At 36.9% G+C, this 17,134-nt stretch overlaps 2 protein-coding genes across 3 annotated transcripts in view; both read right to left on the bottom strand.

The window, feature by feature from the left end:
* Positions 1 to 2,498, bottom strand: part of LOC139943823 (ras-associating and dilute domain-containing protein-like) — a 54,165-nt gene extending 51,667 nt beyond the window's left edge. For both annotated transcript variants that reach the window (XM_071940652.1, XM_071940653.1), the window contains exons 1-2: positions 2,233 to 2,498; positions 205 to 523 (exon numbers count right to left, since the gene is read on the bottom strand). In XM_071940652.1, coding sequence (XP_071796753.1) covers positions 205 to 513 — 309 coding nt within the window. In that variant the 5' untranslated portion in view covers positions 514 to 523; positions 2,233 to 2,498. The remainder of the gene's footprint in view (positions 1 to 204; positions 524 to 2,232) is intronic.
* Positions 2,499 to 3,139: 641 nt separating this feature from the next.
* The window catches only part of LOC139943829 (neuronal-specific septin-3-like), a 57,826-nt gene continuing 43,831 nt past the window's right edge, over positions 3,140 to 17,134 (bottom strand). The window contains exons 4-11 of the mRNA XM_071940660.1: positions 14,786 to 14,959; positions 13,207 to 13,341; positions 10,756 to 10,837; positions 10,308 to 10,445; positions 9,560 to 9,677; positions 8,932 to 9,027; positions 8,285 to 8,381; positions 3,140 to 7,545 (exon numbers count right to left, since the gene is read on the bottom strand). Coding sequence (XP_071796761.1) covers positions 7,373 to 7,545; positions 8,285 to 8,381; positions 8,932 to 9,027; positions 9,560 to 9,677; positions 10,308 to 10,445; positions 10,756 to 10,837; positions 13,207 to 13,341; positions 14,786 to 14,959 — 1,013 coding nt within the window. The 3' untranslated portion in view covers positions 3,140 to 7,372. The remainder of the gene's footprint in view (positions 7,546 to 8,284; positions 8,382 to 8,931; positions 9,028 to 9,559; positions 9,678 to 10,307; positions 10,446 to 10,755; positions 10,838 to 13,206; positions 13,342 to 14,785; positions 14,960 to 17,134) is intronic.

Below are 17,134 nucleotides of genomic sequence, written 5' to 3'. Positions count from 1 at the left end.
AACAGTGTATACTTTGCACAGGGTTTCTAACATGAAACAAAGCCTGGAGCCTGGGCTTAAGCTGACGTTTGGAAAATACTCTGCATTGACAAAGAACTGATGCATCTATGAACACTTCAAATCCCCCCCCCCCACATACACACACAAAAAAAACAAAAAACGAAGCAATAAACAAATTAATCAATTAATGAAACAAACATTTACCTCTGTCTGTGTGACAGTAAAAGCTCCGCGATGCCTCCCTTGATTGTACGCAGTAATCTTCTTGGCCAGTCGTTCCCTCGCTACAGTCTCCTCCGCTCCTCCATCCCCCAACCCGCTCTCATCTTCCCATTGCATCTTAGCCTTATTCTGTGCATCTTGGTGGAGATGTTTGAGATGGGCAATGATGAGAGGGTCTGCTAGGAGGCCGATGCCGGTTCGTTTTTGCTGGAAGAGACCCCCGCTTGAGCCTCGACTACTTCCCGACCCGCTGCTAGCGCGCAGTCTTTCTATCACCTCTGGATCCATCATGTTTGGCCATCTGAAATTTGAAATGGGACAAATTTCACGCCACGCCACCAATTTCTGGCAGTTTTTAGGTGTTCGGCCACCAGCCGAACAACTATTGTTATTGTTCTGTTTTTTTTTTTTTTTTTTTTCCCTGCGTGTTCTTCTCCTCGAACGTTCTCGCGCGATTTTCGCAAAAACTAAAGCTTGTATGAACCTGAAACTTACCATATATATTGATCTTAATGAGTAGACGAAACAGCAACATTTTTGGAATGATGACGTCATTGATGACGTCATTACGTTCAAAAAAACGCTAAAAATTGGAGAGTTCATATCTTGAGAACTACAAATGCCACACACAAGATATTTGGTGCATATAAAAGGTCTTGTAATTAGCTCCAAAGTCGTGCACAACGTGACCTCATGTGACTTTTACTTCCGGTTGAAACCGGAAGTTCAAAATTTCAAAAGTTCATATCTCAAGAACTATATATCATATTCGCAAAATTTGAATATCAGTTTGAAGATCAATTATCCTGCTCAAACTTTTGCACAAACATAATGCCAGTTGAATTTTGCCTTCTGGTCGTAAAAGCGCGCGTTTGTGTTGACCTCCATTCATTACGCGTAGAAACCAGATAGTATCGCCATTCATGTATGTGAATGCTACTATTGTATTGTGGGTGTGTGGGTGTGTGCGCGTGTAGTTCATGTAGGCCTACATTGTATCCATGCTCTACGACAAAACAGCACTGCGTGGCTGTGGGCATTACGGGTTGTGTATACACATGCAGACTCCGTTGAAGGCGCGCGTAATTCAAATTCCACTACGCTGGGATTCGCCTCATCTTTCTTCGTGCGATTTTGAACAAAATGTTAAACTACTATGAACTTGAAACTTATCATAAACATGAACCTTCATGAGTAGATGAACCCGCAACTTTTTTGGAATGATGACGTCATCGATGACGTCATTACGTTAAATAAACGGTAAATAATTGAAAAATTCATATCTTGAGAATCTCAAACGCTACGTACAAGATTCTTTCACTACATGAAACCTCTTGTAATGTTCTACAAATGTTGTACACAACGTGACCTCATTTGACCATTCACCCGAACACCCTGAGTTTGTACACAAACTCTCAATTTCTAGTTTTTTCTCGGTTTTTTTTTACACCTGAGGATGTATTTAATCGATTGGGCTAGGGTCAAAAAGGGCGGATAAATTGGTGGCGAGGTGCGGAAAATTATCCTTGAAAGGTTACAGCTACCAATGTAAGAGCCAAAATAATTATTAATAAACACTATTCGGGAACAGGGTTTGTTTTGTTTATCTATAGTGCGAGGTTTTGTAGCTGAGCATTGAAAAGTTTTCTTGCTGCTAGGCCCTAAGTGTTCCTTTTTTAACATCCATCAATATAATTTTAATTTACCAGTTTTTTGTGTGTCGGAGCATGGAGGTAGAAATGGTCTGAGTGACTAATTCTGTGGCTTTTAAAGACAACAAATCCTTTTTATATTCTCAATTTTGCATAGACAAACACAAAGGTATGGATTATACTTACAAGTATACTTAGCTTGATGGGTTCAATTCATAGGACTACAACATTTAAAGGTAACATTTTTTAGCTGACATAAAAGTAAAAGTAAGTTCAAACCCAAAATTCATAAAAGTAAAATAGTTAAAAAGTACAGTTTCTCGTTCATTAAAATGAAATGTAATAAAATGTACATTACCTGATGTTGAGTGATAATTGTGACAAGATTTAAACCTCCGGTGAGAACCACAGAAACACAGCGAGTAAAAATCACAGATCCAGAACTCCAGAATAGGTCAGAACTTTTGGTCCCATCATGGAGGTAGAAATGAACCCAAACACGGCAGCCAAACTTCGCTGTCGCAAAAACTACTGTATCAACAAACAGCCAACAGGTTGAACGCTAATTGAGTGGATTTTCAATCGCACCCACGTTTCCTCTTGACGACAATGTGAATATTACGAGTTCACGAGTTCGCCACTCTGTTTACCATTCACGCTTCTTGCACATTACACAGGCAGACGACAAGCAAGGGGCGGACGAACGAATGGCTGCCAAAGTTTCCAAGAGTTTGTTGGCGAGTAGGGCACTGCAGAATTTGAGGGCCTATAATGCGACAAAAAATCGAACTATGACTGCAATTATAGAGTAGGAACAGACCAAAACAAAATGGGATAGAAATATCGATATACTTGCCTCAATCATTGAGGTGGAATTCTACCTCCATGCCTCAGTGATTTGACAGTGAAACTTCCCGTGAGCAGTTTTGCCCTGCAGCATGGTTCGGTGATTTTGCTAGCTGAAACATATTTGATGTAATTACAAGAGCGCCACCTTGTGACCACAAGAGTTTTCTCACCAGACACAAGTGGTCAGAAGTTTCAGGGGGTCAAGTAGGGGCGGAGTCTGGACAAGTGTGGGGAGGGGGAATAAGTTGATATTTTATGAAAATTTATTTTTAGATTTTCCCTTTTTGCTTATATACAATACATGTTTAAATGTTTCCTTTATCTTCAACTATAATATTACTTAGTGTTTTGTAATAAAGTACAATTTTTACAAATTATATTTAAAACTATGAAAAGAGAAATCAATTTAATAATGTTTCATCCTCATTTTGTTTTATTTTTCCTTTAAAAGAGACAGTATTTCTCTTATACACATTTTCATAAAAATAAATGACAACCATGTAAAATGTTAAATGAAAAGTCAAAATAGCAGCAAAGAAAGGCACTATTGGTTCTTATAAGAAAAACAAACAGACAACCACCCCAACAACACAACAAACAAACAAACACCACAACAAACAAACAAACAAACAAACAAACAAACAAACAAACAAACAAACAAACAAACAAACAAACAAAGAGTAATGTTAGTGTGGTCCATCAGTTTATGTCTTGATTTTTCAGAGTTTACAAGAATTCATTAATCAGCAATAAGCTATTGAGCACAGAAAAAAAGTACAGACAGTTTTTATACCCAAGTATAAAACCAAACTCATAAATGTACTACACAAAAACTTCAATATATGATATATTATTATAAGGGTACATATAACATTGTTAATAATTTGCATAAATTTATTACTTCCAGAAGAACTCCTAACAAGGATAAGTATTTAAAAGTGGAAGATCTTTGGAAAATAGGTTAAAAACAAATCTTTACATTTTTCATTCATCTTTAAATTTTCATATTTCACCACACGTTTTGAACTTCCCATACTAAAATTGTATGCGGTGTACTACGTGCATTTGTACACGTATAATAACCCCTTTCTTCTGGCCTAAAATATGCCTTTAAACACGTAAGGCATCAAAGTAATTGCACATACAACTGTGCCCTAAAAAAAAAACCATACAATTTCTCCATTCTTTTAGGTTTTATATGCACACCATTGCAATAAATATGATATACATAAAATGAACTTGCAACAACCTTGCAACAATCTTGCAACTTAAAAAATTGAATTAAAAGAGTGACGATAAGGATATTTTTCTACAATGATCCTTTACGACGTGCTTTCTGGTTTTTAAAGCGAAACATTAGAGTTTTCGACAACTCAGGTAACTTCTTGAAGAGAAGGTACACATTTGGTAATTACTCAAAACAAATATTAACTTAAAATCTGACTTGGTAACGAGCATTGGAGAGCTGTTTTCGACAACTCAAGTAACTTCTTAAATGGAAGGTACACATTTGGTAATTACTCAAAATAAATATTAACTTAAAATCTGACTTGGTAACGAGCATTGGAGAGCTGTTTTCGACAACTCAAGTAACTTCTTAAAGGGAAGGTACACATTTGGTAATTACTCAAAATAAATATTAACTTAAAACCTGACTTGGTAACGAGCATTGGAGAGCTGTTGGAAGTAACACAGTTTTTGAGAAAGAGGAAATTTCTCACTAAAATAATAAGTCTTTTATTCCTATCGGAAAGCAAACAAATTCGTCCAACAGGGGTGTTTTTCTTTCATCATTTTCTCGCAACTTCGATGACCAAATGATCCCAAATTTTCACAGGCTTGTTATTTTAAGTTTATGAGGGGATACACCAAGTGACGACACTGGTCTTTGACAATTACCAAACGTGTACAGAGCCTTTAAAGAGACATGTAAATTACTTGTAACCAGCACTACACTCATGTTCTAATAAAGTTGACATAAATGTACTGATTAAAATACACAGTAAATTCTAGTTAGTTCCAACATAAACCAATAGTGGTTCCATATACATATTTGCAGAGCCTTATTATGGCCAAAAAGAAATAAACAAACCACAAAAAACAATTAGGAGAAAGTAAACATTTCCCATCAAATAATATTAACGAACAGAAAATAAATAAATGCAGAGCAATAAACACAGAATTTTAATACTGGTATAATATTAATAATCAGATCATCAAGGAAATAAGGGAAATTTTCAACTAATTATATAGCAGTTTACCAAGCTGTTTTTGCCCTTTTTCACATATAAAAAAATGTGTTTGATGTCTTCATAAACAAATTTACAAAAGATTTATCCTTTAAAAAATGTTAGGTAAAATGAGAAAAAGTGTACAGTTATTTCATCTACAACCTAGCACTGTCAGAAAATATTGAAATCCAGACCCTGAAGCCAAAGATCATTAAAGAGGAAATCTAAAGTCAAATTCAGTTTTCTGATGCACTTATTTGTTCAATAGTTAGAGTCCTTGTGAAAACAGGGTTAAAGATGCTATGTCAGATTTTTGGCCGATTTGACCCCAAAATTTTGATTTAAAATTCAAAAGGTGTTATGATGGGGGTCGAGAAAGTTACAAGCTTTCATTTGAGCCATTGCTCGAAAGTCCGCCAATTATTAGTGGCAGTGAAATAAAGTGCTCAAAATTAGTTTTTGTCGGGGTTCCGACAATATATCACGTGACCAGTTCGTATGTGTTTTATAAGAAACGTTTTAAATTCTTGTCATAGTTCCTGACCATTAAAAGTAAAAGTTAAACTTTTTTTCGTTAGAGCGGGTGACACTCTTTGAATTACCATTCACTCAAAAAAAATAAATAAAAATTTTAATGTTTGGGGCCAAAAATCTGACATAGCATCTTTAAAGTAACAAGTCTCTAGCCTCACATTATAGCTGTAAAATGTATTAAAATTGTGTAGAATGCCACGATGAAAAAGTCCACTTGTAAAGTGCAATTTAATGCAAAAACCAACAACATTTGATGACACTACATTACAAAAATATTGTTGGGTATGTTTTTGTACAGAGAATTCAGTTTTACTCCTGAAACGTGACTCATTCAAAACGTCATTGAGTTCATACTTATGAATGGCACAGAAATGGCTCGTTAGAATCTAAAAACACTTCTCTGTTTTAAAACTCTTATGCGATGACATCATGTTTCAGATTTCGCTCTCAAAGAGTATCAGATAAAGTGACATTTTAATGTGAGATTAGAGACTTGCAAAAAAAACTAAATGCCCTGACGTTTCGACCCTAGCAGAGTCTTTCTCCAATGCGAGAAAAAACTCTGCTTGGGTCTAAACATCAGGCCATTAACTATTTTTTGCATTTATACCACAGATCCTTTTAGATTTTAAGCAGTTGTCTAACAGCTTATTCTATTTTTTTCAAGATTACAGACCTGTAACTTTTCCACAACTTTTCACAAGGACTCTAATGCAAAATGAGTCCATCACAAATCTCATTTTGACCAAGGGGCCCCTCTTTAAGGTTTAACTGCACTGTTGGTCCTTTTTTGTTAATTTCTGGTCGCAATTGGTTGTCAAAAAACAACACAACTGCGTAAAGTAAGAAGTTAACACTGAATAAAAAGTTACATAAATGTTATTTAAAATATAGATATGCTTATTTAAACCCTTCCGTGTTGGAGAAATATCATAAAAACAGTATATGAAAGTTAATTTACAAGGAGCACTCATTCTTTTTACGGAAAAAAAAAAACGGCAAAGGTTCCGCCATTTATATAAGAAAAAAGAAATTATAAAAATATTGGTTGCATTTATTTTGTAGTTACACTTCACTTATTGTATTTTTGTTCCATCTTGTCAATAAGTTGGCGCAAATTGTGTCAAATGATCCAACACCACAGGGCCCTATTTTGTAGAACTAAATAATGTCCTGCTCAGCAAAGATGAGCAGGATTTTCTCGATAGCAGAACATGACTCCATGTTACAAGGCATTCTTTGCTTATAAAGCTAGCACAGAAATTTTGCGTTTGCACAGTAAGCGAAGAATGGTGATCGTAAGCACAGAACTCAGCAGTAAGTAGTGTCATGAAATAGGGCCCTGACTGGCGTCATCACATTAAACATTGGTTGGGTCATTTTGGAAGTCAGTTTCCCCAGTGTTTTTTAACGTGAGTAGTTCCTTTGGTGATACAATTCCTCCATCCAGCATATCTTGGCATCTACTTAGGTCTTTGGCCTTATTACTTTTGACCTGCTCAAATTAGACACTTTCAACGAAAAACCCTTTATTTTAAACTCCAAGATGTATACACAACATATAGCATAATTATTTGACCGTGATGCACCGAACAAAATAACAGAAGCAATACAAATGGAAATAGCAGGGCCAATTTCATAGAGCAGATTAAGCAGAAAATATCGCTTAACAATTGCCTGCTAAAACAGAAATGAGCAGGATACCAGTCACAAAGTGTACATCTGACATGGTACTTTAGCTGGTAACCTTATTCTGGTAAGCATAGTTTTGTGATGGTTAGCTACTTGTTGTGCTTAAGCAGCTCTATGAAATTGGGCCCTGGTGATAGAGGTGGGGAAACCGACGTCATCTTCAAATCTACACTTCTACCAATCCAGTCAATCTTAGCATCTACTTTCTTGGTCTTCGGCTTTGTCAATTTTCTGATGTTTATTAAGTCTTTCAAAGCGGAAGTTCTCGTAGTGGATGCCGTGTGTGACGTCCTTTAGGTCCTGTAGATGTGTTCTTATCAGCATGTCGCGAAGGTTGGAGAATTCACAGTGGTTATGATTTTCAACTGTTGGGAGATGAAAACAGGATATATTTAGAATTTATGTGCACTTATCATTCTACAACCGCGAAAAACAATCCTTTTTAATTTGTTTTAGAACAACGCCAAACCCCATATTTCAATTTAAAGACAAGTGTATATGGAGAAAAAACAAGGGGAAGTTTCAGATTGTGGGAGGAAAACCCCAAAGAATAGTTCCAGGAAAACCCCCTACACTAGGGACTGAAAACCCAAATCCTGTCAGGATTTCAGCCCGGGGGGATTCTAGAGGTGGAAGGTGAGGAAAGGCACCATAACGCCAACCTGACCACCCTAAAGTAATTCCGGTAGTCAGAAGTAAATTTCAAAGATCTAATTTCTTTAAGATTAGAGAGGGAGTGAGGGGTGTTCATGCACACCATACGCTTTTGTTTTCTGAAAAAGTTTGAACTATAAAAACCTACATGTACCTTCATGGCCCTTTTTGCACCGTTAGATAAGATGCAGTGTTGTTTTGTTTTTCTTTTTGACCATTTGAAAGTCAGATAAGCTGTGTCTTGTATGCAGGAAATTACAGCATTGTATCTTTATAAGATGTACGTTCTTATATTTCTTATATCTGTGCTCATAATAAACAGGGTTTGCATGCAATTCACAAAACAAAAAAAATTCTTTATACACTTTTAAGGGAGATGGAGGGAATATTAAAGAGGTGTACAGTTTGTATGCTTGTGAAAATGTTGCTCATTTTGAACGACCCCCTTACCTTCAATAAGACCCCAGTTGGTGAGTCTTCCGAGTACCTCTTTGCCATCGACCTGGTGAGACTTGTCACTGCCTACCACAGCAAATGGCATCTGGTCCTGGGTGATTAAACAGGTCAAAGATCAAAGGTCATATGCCAGGTCTTTCTTTTCAATCAAGAGACATTTAAAACAGCAAATACATTTTGCTGAAAACAAACTTAGCTAATCAAAGTTCAAACTTCCGGTCTTTCTTTTTAATTAAAGAGATATTTAGAAAGGCAAATCAATGGTTGAAAACAAATTTAGCAACTAATTTTATAAGATCAATCAAGTCTGGACCACTCGAGCAAGAGTATTTCAAGTATGTCGTAAGAACAGTCATTTGGAACAGTTTCCTAACAAAGTTTCCTGCACCAACTCCAAATGTGGCTGCTGTCTGCCCATGTAAACTTGCGGGTACAACCATGTATAAACCTCTTTTGGAGAAGTGTTTTAGTTCTGACAAGAACCGATGTGGTCTTGAATGGTATACTCTGCTCGTCTTCAGACATCTGGGGCCAATTTCAAAAACTTGCTTATCACCATACAGTTACCGCTACTCCCACTGGTACCCTGGTCATTACTTGCTAAGCAAAGAAATCTGCTGAGCAGAATTTTCTGCTCTTACCCTGATGTGTGTGTTGATGTTTTCATCTTCTTCATCCGTCTCCAGCTCCTTCATGGGATACGTGGAGACGCCATTCTCATTCAGGGCATACTTTATCTATGAAACAGCAAGAAATATCCCATGATTATAAAGAAGTTCGTGAAACTGACTTAATAGATGTTTTTTAGTATCAGGAGTTATACAGATTGAAAAAAGAGTGATTTGCATGTGGAATTTTGTGCACAGAACTTGGGAAAGTCAGGATAGTGAAGGCCTAGAGTGGTCCCCTATCCTTATCCACAAGCATAAGGACAGGTATTGGTTTAACAGAACCAGCGATATTACAGTATATGTACATCCATACAATGATGTTTTATATGTTAACCTGTCCGAACAACTTGACTGTGAAATGAATGCGAGATCAATGATAGATCCGTACCATGTGACCGTCAGAATATTGACGCAGGCTCGAGGCTACTCTCTGGCGCAATTCACGAGCCTTGTCAGATGTTCAGACTATACAGGCCAAGAAAATTTTGGGCTGACTGCGGGTCTATAGGCTCCGGGAAAAGAATGTTTGGGTCCCTACATTTTTCTTCTCCAGTGCTTTGACACCCCCGAGATAAAGTACAATATCTTTATTGCTTACCCTTGATTTGAAGTGTTCTCTTTCCTCAATTGTGAGAGTATCAGCCTTAGCAATGACCGGTACAACATTGACCACTTTATCCAATCTCTTCATGAACTCAATGTCCAGTGGCTTCAACCTTTATTCAAGAAAAACAAAAACAAATTCATCAGAACTGGATCCAATCAAATTAAATTTGCACAGAAAAAATACATATTGGCTTTCAGTTGCACAGAAAAAATAGACATTGGCTTTTAGTTGCACAGAAAAAATACACATTGGCTTTTAGAGAAAAGTATCTATTCTGTATTCCTGAAAAAGTTAAGTGTCCAAATTTTAGGGGACACTTTCCTTAGATTGGATTATTTGGGTAGTAAAATACATTTGTTATGAATTTAATTGAAACAAAAGGCTTTAAAAGTAGAATTTTATGACCCACACAAATATCCCGCGAAATTGTGTGGTTTTCCTTTTAATTTGTTAACTAACACATTCTGTCTCTTTTGACGGAGTCCAAAAATTTGGTTGAAAAAATGGCAGATGGAGTACACAATTTCAGGCATATTCACGTTTATTATTAAATTATATTATTAAAACATCTTTCCAAATCATTTTCATTCCAATTAAATCATTTTCATTCCAATTAATTTCTTAACAAACGCTGTTTGTAGCCCAAAGTGCCAAATCTAAGGCGGAATAAAGATGTTACGACACGCCGGCACCATCCTCTTTTCCACTGGACTGCCGAGTACAAAGAATAATTTCTTACCCATGCCCTGTTGGAGCGATGAAGTACAGACACACATGAACCCTGGAATCTGGAATCTGCTTCTTTCTACTGACGTTGATTTCTTCGGATAGGTATTTCTCATATTGCTCGTTGATGTATTTTAGGATTGGCAACCAACTGTGGAATTAAAGACAAAAAGAAATCATTAAAAAAATTGTGTATTTAACTTGCAGGCGAGGAGTTTAAAAGAAAGAGATATCTGTGGCACCAGCAGAATTTACAGTTTGACTTGTAAACGTACACCTTAGCTTCCAATTTGTTGATTTTGGCTTTTAACTACTCTAGAATTGGAAAGGTCATGGTTCAAATCCCATCCGAGTAATATGCCTGTAATTTTTACTCACAGAGCTCAGGAAAGTACTGAGTATACAGTGCTTAAGTACATATCGGTGTAAATGGGTAAAAAACAAAAGTTCACAATTCTCACCAGTTTTCATTGTTGATGTGATCGCCAAAGCCAGGTGTGTCTGTAACTGTCAACTTCAGCCTCACACCATTCTCTTCAATAACTGTAACAAGGTTAAGAAAAGTTACACCAATAAGTTCAGTTTACGAAACCCAAGACATAAGATGGGGTCATCGGAGACAGATTGCATAGCTTCTTTAAGACTCCCAGTTCTCCTTTCTGTCCATGTTTTCAGATTCACTATCCATTACAGGATGTCTGCCAGACTACTTGTGCATATGCCATGTAAAAGTTTTTAACTGACAACTAATGAAGTAATTAAAGATTAAGGGAAACTGACTGGGATCCTGCCAACATTAGGACTAGATAGTTCAGTTGGTAGAACACTCAGTTGCTAGAGCGCTGGCATGTTAATCTGGAGGTCCCATGTACAATCCTTATCTGGTTATTTCTTAGGGGGGAACAGGAAACAACCAAAATGTTTGAATTTTCACTGCAACCATTATACATGCACATCCTGTTATAGAGCAAAGCCATTTAAAAAAAACACCCCTGTCAAACAAAAGTGGGCCCTTTCAGATGCTTGATTTTGAGACCTCAAATTCTAAATCTGAGGTCTCGAAATCAAATTCGTGGAAAAATTACTTCTTTCTTGCAAACTACGTTACTTCAGAGGGAGCCGTTTCACACAATGTTTTATACTATCAACCTCTCCCCATTACTCGTAATCAAAAAAGGTTTTATGCTAATAATTATTTTGAGTAAGTACCAATAGTGTCCACTGCCTTTAAGGCAAGGAGGCGACAATTGCTCTTTTCCTTATATGCATGGTATAATGGCCTGGCACCAGTTTCAAGTGACCAAACTTTGCCAATTTCCTACTCCTTTCACCGCCAATAAATAAAACGTTTTAAAACTTTATGATAAACAATAACAATCAAAAGCCATTTACAATTTTTAATTCATACCATTATGTAGTATTTTAATGTTAGAAAAAATCTATTTCATGTGGAAACAAGGTTCCTCTCCACCCAGTCCCCATACAACCCCTTTCATTTAACCCACACCCTACCCTTATCAAGAAGTTTAACCAATTCATATCCCATACTATAAATAAAGGTCTTATTTCTATCAAGACACTTCCAATTACCATTCACAAAACAAACCCACCTCCGAAACAAAGGGTCGCCTGTTCGTTTACCAGGGAACTGGTTCCCACCAGGAAATAGTCTATTACAGCAGCCTGACTAATGAAAACAGCTCATCATATCTCGTATGAATATTTCATTTTGATGATTAAGTTTTATAATTGGAGATGACGTGCCACGTCAAAATAAGCAGGAGTTTAACTTTCATGACCGAATGCAAAAGTAGAGCTTGTTTTACCATCTGGATAACAGGAGTGATGATTGTAATAATAACAATCACTTGGTTTATATGTAGAAACTATTATAATCTTTTTGGCATATACTGTGTATCAAATACACTAGACACCTTTGGTAATTGTCAAAGACCAGTCTTCTCACTTGGTGTATCCCAACATATGCATAAAATAACAAACCTGTGAAAATTTGAACTCTGGTCATTGAAGTTGCAAGAAAATTATGAAGAAAAAAAACACCCTTGTTGTACAAAGTAGTCTGCTTTCAGATAGGAATAAAACGGCTTCTGACTAGAAGTTTTTTATTATTTGAGTGAGAAATTATCTCTTTCTCAAAAACTACATTCATTTCAGAGGGAAGTGTTTCTTACATCGTTCTTTACCGTCAACAGCGCTCCTTTGCTCGTTACCAAATAAGGGAATAAAAGGGTAGCGATGAGTTCTTAAACAGCCATTTAAAACCGGCAGGGTCGTTGCCATGTTCGGCTCGGGCCTGTATCGCACGACACGATGGTCATTACCAACCATTTAAACACCCCCACGTGACGCGCTCTCCAACAATAGGAGTAGCGAAACTGTCTGGGGTATTTATGAATTAAGTTTTTATGCTTTACAATTATTTTGAGTCCAGTGTCTTAAAATGTAGGATCATATAGGCTCATAGATTGGAAATACTCCAAAAACTACTGTCTGGGAGAAGTAGGGGTTTACCCCGGTGTTTCTGGCTCACGCCTAGCAGCTTTATCTAGAAATTTCCTTAAACTTCCGAGCTCAAGAGACCAGTGTCTGTCTGAGGAAAGTAGGGGTTTACCCCACAGCCCAGTATTTCTGTCTCAAAGCAAGCAGTCTTGTCTATCCTCAAGATTTCTGGCTACAAAAAATGTCTAGAAAAAGTAGGGGTTTACCCAAGTATTTCTGGCTCACAGCTACATATGGAGCTTATTCTAGAGATTTCCTTACACTTCCGAGCTCTGTGCACTTAAGAGACATCCTTGGCTTTATTACCAGAAATAAAAAAAAGTATTCAGTGACATCCATTATTTCAATTAAAACAAAAATCAAATTTGTACATGTACACTACCCGCCCTTACCGTGACTTATAGACTGTACTTCTACTGTTTTGGGAATAATGGGTGGCTGGTCCTTCTCTGCCGAATTTGACCTCCTGCTGACCTTGGCTTTAAACAGTGTATTGACTAATGTGGACTTGCCCAAACCGCTGGAACCTAAAGCGATAAAAAAAGAAGAACAACTTTGGTGGTTAACGGAACAAGAAATATTTACTAACTGGGAGTTAGCAATGAACTTGGCCTGTACAAATTATTTTACTGAGAACTTTTTTAATTTATTCTTTTGGTTTTATCCTACAACTAAGTCTAGCACTATATACTCAGCAGGAAAAATATCACACGCTAGTTGGGTGGGTGAAATGACAACACAACAAACATGAATGGGTACCTGTTCATGTTTGTTGTTTTGTCATTTAGCCTTCGAGAAAGACTCTGCTAGAGTCGAAACGTCAGGCCATTAACTATTTTTTGCATCTTTACCATTGGTCCTTTTGGTTGGTAAGTCATTTGCAAAAGCTAATTATATTTCCTAGATCATCTCTGCAAGAAAACAGATTCCAAACGAGAAAATACAAACAACCTTCCTTAAAGAACCATGCCCTCATTTGAGAAATATGGGCAAGTGACAATAGCAGTAAATCAAAATATGACAAATTTAGTGACCGAAATGACTTAGTCATTATACTTTTGACCTTGCTGAGGGGGGTGTAAGTAGCTGTGAAATGTTACCCCATCTGTCTGGAGCAGTCATAAAATCAAGTTGGTCAGTCAGGCCTGAGTCATAATGACTTCAACCCATTTTGGCACGTGTATTCCTGATGAGCTGATGTCAGGGTACTGTATTCCACAGGAGCTACACTGTATTTTAAGATTTTTAGGAAGCTTTGGTTCCCACACACATTTTTGTTTAACGTGCTAAGGAAACAAAACTGATACCCAACAGGGAACACTTGCTCAGTCCGCTATACTATTTTAGGTATGCGATTATCAGGTAGCTAGCAATGAGGGTTGCTGGCTAGCCATGATGGCTGCTCCACTGTTTGCTCATGTCTGGCAGATGCAAGAACTGAGACACATTTAAAATTGTAAAACTAAAATAGCCCAAAACATAGTGAAAGAGGCGAGTCTGGGCTTTCTGAAGTCTTCTTTAAAAATAATTTTAGCAAATGTCAAATGTCAAGAAACGTAAGTAAAGATGGAAACTGTTGTCAAGATTTGTACACAGATTAGTGCCACACTGTTTGCAGGGGTTGTAACTAAATGGCCGCCCCACTTTTAAACACCTTGCTACACACCAGGTGATAATCGTCTACAAAGAAAACACAGGCCAGATACTTGTGAGTGCACGAGGTACTTCTTTTAGAATGCCTCTTTTTGAGATGTTCTGAGGCCATATTCTGTATTTCTTAGAACCCTTAAGAGTGCTACATAAATGGCTCTCAATATTACACTTAGAATCCCTTTTGTTAATAGTAACAAGTACTTTGAGATACCTGTAGATCAAATGTTACTGTAAACTTCTGAGTTACTAAAAAGTATTGTTGACCACAAAATGACCTTACATAAGCAATCCGTCTGATTTCCTGATTTCAATCCTTACCTACGACCATGATGTTAAACTCAAACCCTCTCTTCAGAGCTTTCTTTCTGATCTGTTCTTGTATGGTGTCGATGCCCACATAACCTTTGACCTCCGTCTGTAGTTTGCCCCAATTTGTCGTCTCCGCCATGGCCTCGGACATGATCGACACAAAATCAGAAAATTTCACCACACCTGTAGAAAATATTTTTAAAATATGAAAAAATATTAATAAGCATTGGAAAAATATTTGAGTATGATGAAGAAGAAACTTTGTATGGATGGTTGCAGACTCCCAGCAAAGGCCCTTTTTGAAACTACGGCTTCGGCTTTGAATTCGGCTTCAGGCTCCTTATAAGCAAAGCACGTGCAGTTGTCAAAACAACCACGGGGCCACGCTAGCCTGAGCCGAATCCAAAGCCAAATCCAGTGGTTTCGCTGAGGTCCAAACAATGGAATTGTGCACCTCTCAGCCAATGATTTGGTCTTCCATTGGCCTCAGTGAGGGCGCTGTTTAAGCTGGGCTGGGGTGTGTCATGACCGAGTGGTCAAGTCCACTGGACTCAAGTTATGGTGTTTGTTACCCGGGTTTAATTTCACAGAGCTGCTTAACAAAAAATGCTTAATAATTTTCTGCTAAGCAGAAATGAGCAGGATACCAGTCAATAATTGTACACGCGACATGGTATTTCGTTCTGGTAGGCAGATTTTTGTTGAGTTGACACAAATGTGTGTTAGTACTGTACACTAACTACTTTCCCCCAAGTTTACAGTCATGTTACTCGTTTGGGATTCAAACCCCAATCATATGTAATATGCCTGTGACTTTTAATATTTCCAAAAACAACAGACTCCTTTATGTTGAGAACAAAAAGTGATTCTTCAAAATAATTGTGAACAAACAAAATTAAAGAATAGGGAGTCATGAAAAACTACAGATTGATTCCAAAATAAGATAAAGACACAAAAAACCAAAAGCAATACAAAGTGATGCGCCTTTAAAGAATTGAAATGAAAAAAAAAAATTAACAGGCTTTTTAGTTGTTATTGTCTTTTAAAGACAGTGGACACTGTTGGTAATTGTCAAAAACCAGTCTTCTCACTTGCGAGATAACAATGAAAGAAAAAACACCCTTGCCATACAAAGTTGTGTGCTTTCAGATGCTTGATTTCGAGACCTCAAATTCTAAACTTGAGGTCTCGAAATCAAATTCGTGAAAATTTTTTCTGTCTCGAAAACTACGTCACTTCAGAGCGAGCCATTTCTCACAATGTTTTATACCATCAACCTCTCCCATTACTCGTTACCAAGTCAGGTTTTATGCTAATAATTATTTTGAGTATTTACCAATAGTGTCCACTGCCTTTAAAATAAAAATTATGCTTTTTTTTTTTGAGAAAACAAAAATGTAACATTACATTTTTTTTTATACAAAAGTTAATAGATTTGTTGTACAAAATAAATATTTACAAAAATATTTTAAGTAAACCTTGATCATCTCACTAAACTAAAACAAAAAACAAGTTGCGACCTGAAGAAAACAATGCTATTTGCAAAATAGGATAACAAAATTAAACGAAAGGAGCCCTCTTCAAATACTGTACCGCATTACTACATTAAAATGTACCTAAGATAGGGGGTCCTATCTTGCATCGGCAAATATTTGTATCAAGTTTTTTTTTGTATCAAGTTCACTCAAGTTTGAAACAAATTCCAATCTCTTTTACTTACAAAGACGTTGGAGAGATTCCATTCAAATTTGGTCAGATGGTGAAAAGATCCTGTTTAGAAACAGCAAAAACAATCATACAGATCGATTCAAAAAAAAGTAATTTCAGGGAAAAAATATCCCGCTCAAACATTTTCCCGTGTTTCATTTTAGCCTGCAAGAAAGACGTAGCTAGGGAAAGAACATCAGGCTTTTATACCATAGGTCCATTACCATTTGGTTGGTAAATAGATTGAAATGGTTAGTTCTATCTCTCGCCTTTTTTTTTAAGGAACAACTATATTACAAGTTTTGTATTAACATTCTTGAACCAATCATTGTTATTTTTGCTGGATCTAAACACGATGAACTTTACTTTCATTCCACACTACTAGACTATCCATCTAGAAGAAATTGCAAGGGTTGTGGGTTCGAATCCCACCTGAGTAACATGCCTGTGATATTTTTTTTCACAGGACTCGGGAAAGTACTGAGTATACAGTGCTAACACACATCGGTGTATTGGTAAAAACCAATTCATAAATACCTCAGACAGTTTCGCTATTCCTATTGGTGGAGAGCGCATCACATGGGTGTGTACAAACCTTTGTTTATGACCAGTAAAAAGTGTTGAAACATGGGCATGACACGCGAGCTTGCA

Source organism: Asterias amurensis, chromosome 11 (assembly GCF_032118995.1).
Source record: "Asterias amurensis chromosome 11, ASM3211899v1".
NCBI lineage: Eukaryota > Metazoa > Echinodermata > Asteroidea > Forcipulatida > Asteriidae > Asterias > Asterias amurensis.
The sequence above is the reverse complement of the archived record's forward strand: the minus strand, read 5'-3'. Positions and strand labels throughout refer to the sequence as shown.